This window comes from Brachyistius frenatus, unplaced genomic scaffold, assembly GCF_029030835.1.
Source record: "Brachyistius frenatus isolate BFR_SWC_R1_liver_20210118 unplaced genomic scaffold, ASM2903083v1 Contig_63, whole genome shotgun sequence".
NCBI lineage: Eukaryota > Metazoa > Chordata > Actinopteri > Embiotocidae > Brachyistius > Brachyistius frenatus.
In genome coordinates, this window is record NW_027210662.1 from 2,153,275 (window position 1) to 2,161,307 (window position 8,033).

An 8,033-nucleotide genomic window follows, 5' to 3' on the forward strand; every position below is an offset into this window, starting at 1 on the left:
GCCAATCCAAAAGGTCTATATGACTTTTATTGGTATTCTTAATGCAGAAAAAGTAACAGCATTGCCAGGGAAATGTTATCAATGAAAGCTGTTTTCAAAATATGTTCATGAAAAGTTGTGTTTCTCCCTTTAAAATCCTGTTATCATTGTTTAGATTGATAAAAATATGATGACAAAATGAGTTTCTCACATTAAACGGGGAGCATTCCCCTCTCGGGTAAATTCACCCTCCAACATACTTCTCTATGCGTGGAAGAAAACACTTTATTTAATAGACTCCTCAAATTAAAACATTTATACACTAAAAACATCAGTGGGGATATAACATATGTCACAAGCCATAAATAAACCTCTGACTTTTATTATTCTGCTTATTATAATGCAAATTGAGTCATTGAATGCTGTAAATAAAAAATTATGAACAAAATAAAAGAAATATCAACACAAATTTTCCATTAAAACTATCCCTCCTATCACATGATTTGTGGCTGTATGATGTGATTGTTATACGTTTAGTGAGCCTTAAAACATTTCCGAATAATTTCTCTTAAAAATGTTGGGGCAATGCTCTCTACTATATCTACTCTCCAACGCATTCCGCCCTCCTCACCTCGTATTTCTCAAGACCGTCTTCCTCCCACCCTGAACTCCCGCCCATTACTACGTAGAGCCCCTCAACAAGTGGCCAACCAATGAGAGGCACTTCGACAATGTGTGGAGAAGGGGGCTGAGGAACAGAAAGACGAATGCTCAAAGGGGCGAGAGTAGAGGACCACTTTGCGACCCACAAGGGTTGTAGGTTTCCCCATGCACTATTTGTTTGCACTCCCATGCGCACAAGGACCGCTTAATGATCCAGCGCAGTCCCCCAAAGGACTCCCGGCACTTGTCCGGCTTCGCTTGTTGGTGGAGATCCGCTAGGAGCGAGAGCGCAACAGCGAGTCGCTGAATTGGACGCAGTTGTTTCAAGAACTCAGAATCACTGCGATGGAATGAGCCGCTGCAGAAACTCCCCTGCACTCGTGGAGAACTTTTCTTTTGGTGTGACTTTTTTTCCTTTGAGTTTCAGTTGTGGTTTTTTTCCCAATCATGTACGGATAACGGATGGTTCGCTCGAGAATCCAGCTCAGATGGATCAACACTGACGGGTTTATGGAGCCGGGATTACACCGCGCAGTGCCAGCCTGTTGAACGCCTACACACGGGCCCATCACACCCACACACACACACCCACACCATCTGCCTCGGAATAAACCACATTCATACATTCATTATCCTGAAGACACAGTCCAAGGAAGTAGTGTACAAGTTTTACATATGACACTGCTCTGAGCTGTACCGATCTTTGCAGCCATAACAATGGGAAACTCTGGCGCATTGGTACAGCGCGTCTGCAGATCTGTTTGGCCTCTTGGTTGCGTGTTTTTGTTTTTTGGCTGCTTGTCCTTGGCTTCGCCGTCCCATGGTCGGCGACTGATATGCTGGCAAGCCATCATGAACTGCCAAGCCGAGCCCGAGTGCAATTACGCATACGAACACTACAATCGCGCGTGTGGCCCCGTGCTGAATGGAGAGAGGAAAAAGTGTCCCAGCCACTGCATCTCCTCGCTTATCCAGCTGAATCTGACTAAAAACGGGCCGGCTCTGGAGGACTGCAGCTGCGGCCACGATTCGGTATGTACGAACACCAAACGGGCAATCGAGCCCTGCCTGCCCAGGACTACCAGCACTGGCTGCACGGAAGCCCGGCACCAATGCGAGAGAGACCAGCAGTGCAGCTCCGCGATGCACGATTACTTGCACCACTGCGGGAAACTTTTCAGCGGGGCAGTCTGCACGAACGCCTGCCGGAATGTGATCGCGTATATGCGTAAAATCCCCAAGGGCCAGCAGCTGGACAGTTGTATGTGTGACGGGACGGAGAGGGCCATCTGTGAGTTTGTCAAGAAGAGCATGAAGGCGATGTGCTTCGACTATCCGGATAGGTACGAGGCCAGCGGGTCCGACGAAGAGTCCGAAGAGGACCCCTTGGATATGGAGGATCCAGAGGTCCCGGAGAGCGGAGCCTCTCTCCCAGCGGCGCACTCTGTTTTGACCCTGCTGGCATTCATTTTGGCTCTGTTACCCCTCTTTTAATCCCCGGGTTCATAAACTGCCCCGACTATTGTCCGGATAAAAGGCGATCTGAACTTTTGTCACTCATTGACCTGCTACTATTGCAAGAGGTTAGAGCCTGAAAGACTAAAGGAAAGGGTGTTTTGGCGCACGCAGGCCTCTTTTGAAATGAGTTTTAGACGCTGAAGGATATCAAATCGGGATATTTCTATGCAAATGAAACCAGAGATGTCTAAACTGTGTGAGCTCCAGGCTGTTCTCTTATCAAACCACACCACTTCACGGCTCTGCAGATGCTTTGCTTATGTGATAAGCTAAATAGGATTGTCCCATACTCTGATGGTAAAGCTGTCATGACAGAGACACAGTTGGCTTGTTTTGGTAACAATGCAGCTTTCAATTAGTATAATCAGTATATGCTGAGCACTGCCAATCTTTTTTTAAGGTATGAACTATTTTTGTACGACAGACCGTTGCCATGTTGGCACCAGGCAATCTGATTTACAAGTATTTAATGTTTGAATTCATGAACTTGTAAATAGATTAGGAGTGAAAGTGAAACGGTAATTTATTACATGCCACCTAGTTACATCCAAATCGTCATCATGTAAATAAAGACGGAGAATTACAGCTTTAAAGGGAAGTTATTTTGACTGAAGATAGTGTACATTCTTTGTATCTTTGTATATATGTGTATAGCCTATATAGATTTTTTTTTTTTTTTTTCCAGAGAATCCTCTATGTTTTAGGCTATGAGATGATTTATTCACTGTGTATAGCCTAGAGAAAGAAATGTCTAAATCCACTGTATGATTGCCTTAATGATATACCTTTACAGAAGGCATAAAGGAAACTTGAAGATATCATTCCTGACTGTGAGTTATTTTTTGATTTTCGCACATTTTACTTCCTTGAAAGTGTTGTGCCCCAATTCAGAAGAAAAACGTATAAAAAGGTTTTTGTCAGTTTGGGCTTTAGTAAACGGTATTTAGCTCTATTGTAGGAAATATGTTTGGATTGGTTATCACAAGCAACATTTTAAAGTTCTATCAGATGACTCCTCCGAGTAACAAGTTTGGAGTAACTTAACATTCAGTTAATAAAAGTAGTGTAATCTATATTGTGTTAATCTATATTTTTACACACACTTATGTTACTTTTAGTATATCATATTCAACTTGACATATTGGTGAAAGTAACTTATTGTGGTCTATAAACTTATATATAGTGGTATCTGTTGACTATTAAGGGGCGTTTAGTTAATATTATACTGTATGTAACTACAATCAAATTCATTAATTTAATGGAACGTGTGAGAGCTGATTAATGAGTTTTCAATCTTTTTTTTACGTTTTTTTTTTTTCATAAAGTAATAGCCATGATCTCTTTCGGTTCGATCTTTACACCAAATGCAGCTGTGTAACACAAACAAACTTTTCACTCTCCTGTTTCTGTGAATACAGTATAATGCACTCATTTAAATGCAGCCCAGCTTCCTCTGCTGAGTGATAGCCTAATGACCTGTCTTGATTTAGCTGCTTGTTGTCAAAAGCAACTGTCAACATAAATCAACAAAACACCCTCGCCCCCTCCTCCACCACCGGTGCACTGAATTTACAGTCACTGGCTGTTCAAATCTCAGTCTGTATTATTCTTTTACCATATAATTTTTTTTTTTATTTTTTACAAATATTTGTATTACATTAAAGAGATTCAGTAATTCAGGCATTTGGGTGTTTCTCCAAATACAAATAATGATAAAATAAGAAATCAGAAATATTACTAACTAATAGTTCTTATTAAATGTATTTGTTCACAGATACATCATTAATTGTTTGTGTAAATATATTTGCATTATATTTTTAGGGCAGCTTCATTTTTAATTTAAGCAATTGATTATTCCTTTAATTGGGTGCTGTTCTATGCAGTATGGTACAAAGCACATTTATTTAGTGTGTTATTTAAATTCCAATGAATGCATGCATGTACTGTAATTATGTGTGCATCATTTTAACTATATCCAGAATTATTATTTGCCAGAGATATAGCAGGTCTTGCCAGCCCTCTCTTTGTTCTGCTTCCGGGCCCTTTAAATCAATGATTCGCTGCAAAATATTTTATTAGAGGGGAGACGAGGGCCCTCCAGCTGAATGGATGGAGGAGAAGTCGAGTGGCATCTTTGTCATGGAAATGTTAAGCACATAATAGTTGGGTAGCACAATGGGGAGGCACTTCATTCTTTCAGGCTGGCTTGACACCTCTGGAGAGCCGAGCGGTGGGGAAGCATGTGGGAACGATCTGCTGCCGCTTGGGTCTCAACCCTCCACTGTAAGAAAAAAAGAAAACACATGCCAGGCCTGTTTCATCTTGAGTATGAACATCATGTCCCCTGTGTTTTTATTAGGCTATCCTCTCTCCTTTTTTTTTTTTTTTTTTTTTTTTTCCCCATTTTAAATCTGCATTTGTTTGTTAAAGCAGTGATTTTGTGCTGCAAGAATTCCTAAAAAAGAATACAACTTTGATACAAAAAGTCACTTTAAAACATTTCTTATCTTTTTACGCATTAGAGATTACAGTTAAAAAGTTACATTAAGCTAACAGCCTCTGCTGTGTATTTGTTGATTGCAAAAAAAAAAAAAGCTCCCCAAATCCTGTGGCCCCTGAAAAAAATACCTTGTCAGTTTCTTGCAGTGTCGGTAATGCGATCCACCGTGTATGAAGCTTTCCGGGCAGGAGAATAGCTCTGCAGCCCAGGCTGTCCTCCTCCTCCTCCTCCACCTCCTTCTTTGCCTCTCGAGTTTGTTCAGGCAGTTTTTAGCACTTAGAAAAAGCGCAGCGTGTGTTGATTAGGCTATAATAATGCACAGTGTGTGAATGGGTGAATGAAGTGCAAAAAAAGCTCACAAAACTGGCCTGCTTGTCATTAAGTGGAAGTGATGAGAGCCTGAATACATTTCAGTGTTGCACTCACAAGACAATTTTTTACTTAAAGAATTATTTAATTTAAAGGAAATAAATGAAGTGCCGCATAAACGTCAAGTTATTACAGCTGATTTTTTTTGACGAGACGCTGCTGTTAAATGCCCCCCTTCCTTCCTCCACATACACAGAGGAGGTTGTGTATTTGTGTGTATGTGTTGTGTGTGTGTGTGTGTGTGTGTGTGTGTGTGTGTGTGTGTGTGTGTGTGTGTGTGTGTGTGTGTGTGTGTGTGTGTGTGTGTGTGTGTGTGTGTGTGTGTGTGTGTGTGTGTGTGTGTGAGTGTGTGCGTGTTGGAGAGGGGGGTGGTGGTGGTGGGGAGGGAGGGAGGTTGTGGGTTGAATTTACAAACTGTGGCTGTTTGTGTTCCAGCTCTTTGAGCATGTGTAAGGTATCTCCGCCATCAACTCTGCTTCAGTGAGCTCAGCTCTGTTTCTTTGGCCTCCTGAACAAAACGGCCCACACTTCACCCCATGCAGATCACTTCACCCCTTCACCCCATGCTTATCACAGCACACTGTTTACAAAGGTGCAGCTCTCTCCACCGCTGATACTGGAGGTTTGATGTTGGCTCTTTGTAATAAGATCTATCATAATTCTTTTAATTTTTTTTTTTATTACACAACTAAGTGTCACTTCTTTTCTTTCTTTCTTCTGCATTAATTCCACAGGTTACGTTTCCTGATTCAATTCTTTATTCTTCCAATTGGAATCCCTGGAATATTTGACCTTAGCTCTACTTTTCCTTGCAGCATTTTCAGTCCTGGCATCAGTTGGGGTGGTGTTTTTATATGTACAGGTAAATTAAAAACCTGGATGGAGCATATTCAGCTGCAACTTACAAAAATCCTCATTTAAAAACAAGATGTTTCAGTGTTTCACTGTATTCTTTGAGGACTTGTAGTTTGTATATAAGTTGTATTTTTAGTCTGTATAAAAAGATATGCGCAGTGTGAAGTTAAAGTTTTTGTATATTTGACTACTTTTCAACACTTTTAAAAATTGTGAATATGTATAATGTGTCTTGTGTGCATTCGCTCCTGTGCCTGATTTACATATTGAACTGTATTCCTAATATTGAAGCTTTTCAAACTTTGCAGTGAGCTCCCTGCTCCTGATGTGTGCTGACCATATTTCTCACAGGCATTTGTTTTGGCATTGGCTCCACGCAAGGTTGTGCAAAAAGTGATGTAGAAACGGCTGGACAGTTGGAATGGCTGAGACGGAGGAGGAGGCACTGAGATGGAAAGTTCATTTGAAAGGATTTGGAAATAATCCCCTAAAGTTACCACAGGGTATTCGATGGAATGGGCTCCACCTCGACTCCCCTCTGTGCTGCCGCCATAGCTGAGATGCACATTAGTTAAAAGGTAGTTTTAGAAGACGTGTGTTGCTGTTAGTTGTTTCCTTTTTCACTTGGAATGTGTTTTTGTCTTGTAAGTTATTTCAGTTCTCCAAGTGATGCTCTTCTCCTCATCCTTGCTTTGAGAAAGCTTTTTGAATTCATGCCATTTGCAGGCGACACCAGTGTCACGGCATAGCAAAGATCATTGATTTTGCATCTCTCTCATTAGCTGCTTCGCTGATGCCAGCAGACTTTCAAGAAACCCTTGTTGTTTTTCTCCCTCCTATTTCAGCTGCCACTTTGATTTCATCATGCAAGACCTCTGCTGAGTTCACAACCCTTTGAAATGAGAAAAAGGCCTGTAATCCAGTTACTCAAGCTGCAGCGTGACTCCTTGGGTCCTGAGAGAAAACCTGCAGCACTAATCCCACTGTCACCGAGAGAACGCTTTGCTACCTGACTGTTTGTGGCAGCCATTTGATATATTCGCTGTTTAAAATGTTGCTGTTGAGCGTCTCATAAAGGGGGTCACAAAGTGTTGCACACTGGTTTTGTTAGTTGTGTTGCAGTGCTTATATAGCCGATGTAGTTTTGGAAAAATCAAAAAGGCGTCGCAAAAGAAAAAAAAAACACCCTCTGTAGTTTAGCTAGAGGAGAATAGAAAGCCATTGGTTATTTTAGGAATAAGACTACAAATGTAATTTTCATACGTTTTTTTAAAGACTTGAGTTTTCTTGTGAATGGAAAAAAAAAAAAAAAATCTAAAGTCTACAGCTTGAAGACAGGATATCATCACCTAAAATTTGTTTACAGATGGAAACAAAACACACCACAACATGAAATGAAATGATATCTGTGTTTGTGTGTGCTGCTATAGTCCATGTATCTCAAAGCTGTGGCCATGAAATCTGCATGACAACGAGTGTGGTTTGATTAAATCCAATTGTCAGGTTGTGCAGCGTCAATATCCTGTTGGAGGAATCATAAAATGTCTCAGGAGACACTCTGGTTTCAATGAAACTTTTATGCTTCCTGCAGAGATAGTGGCTCAGTGTGTAAGTAATTGGACGCAGTTAGTGAAAACTGAATATAAATAAACCAAAGGTAATGATATAAAGTTGGGTATGTTATTATGGTTTAAATAAAGATATTAGTAATGAGACTATACTCAACAATGCAGTCTAAAATGTTGTAAAGAACCTCTCGTGTTGGATTTCAGTAACTAATGAAATAATGAACTATGAGAAAACGCAAGGACTATGTGAGACTGCACGTTTAAATGCTTAAAGGTGCAATATGTAGGATTTAAGCCCTGTCTTGTAATACCGCTTTGTACCTCAAGAGGCGGTAGTTAGTACACCTGGTCTGTTTGCTCCATAAAACTGAGACACTTTAATAGAAAGCTATATCTCGTGCTAATTGCGCATACAGCCATTCTAACTGCTCTGAACCCCATATGAGTAACTTGTTTCAGCCATTGTTGCGTCTACTGTTCCATTCGTTCACACAAGAAGTTAGAATACACAACTTCCTTTAGCAGCTTAACTGCAGAGAAAGAAAATATGCTGTACAAGCCCAGTGCCATACCCATAGAGA

The 8,033-nt window shown here is 40.8% G+C and overlaps 1 protein-coding gene across 1 annotated transcript; it reads left to right on the top strand.

Annotated features, from left to right (window-relative positions):
• Positions 1 to 738: 738 nt before the first annotated feature.
• gas1a (growth arrest-specific 1a) lies at positions 739 to 2,992 on the top strand. Its single transcript, XM_069706561.1, has one exon. The coding sequence runs from the start codon at positions 1,360 to 1,362 to the stop codon at positions 2,134 to 2,136; it is 777 nt and encodes a 258-aa protein (XP_069562662.1). The 5' UTR covers positions 739 to 1,359; the 3' UTR covers positions 2,137 to 2,992.
• Positions 2,993 to 8,033: the final 5,041 nt, after the last annotated feature.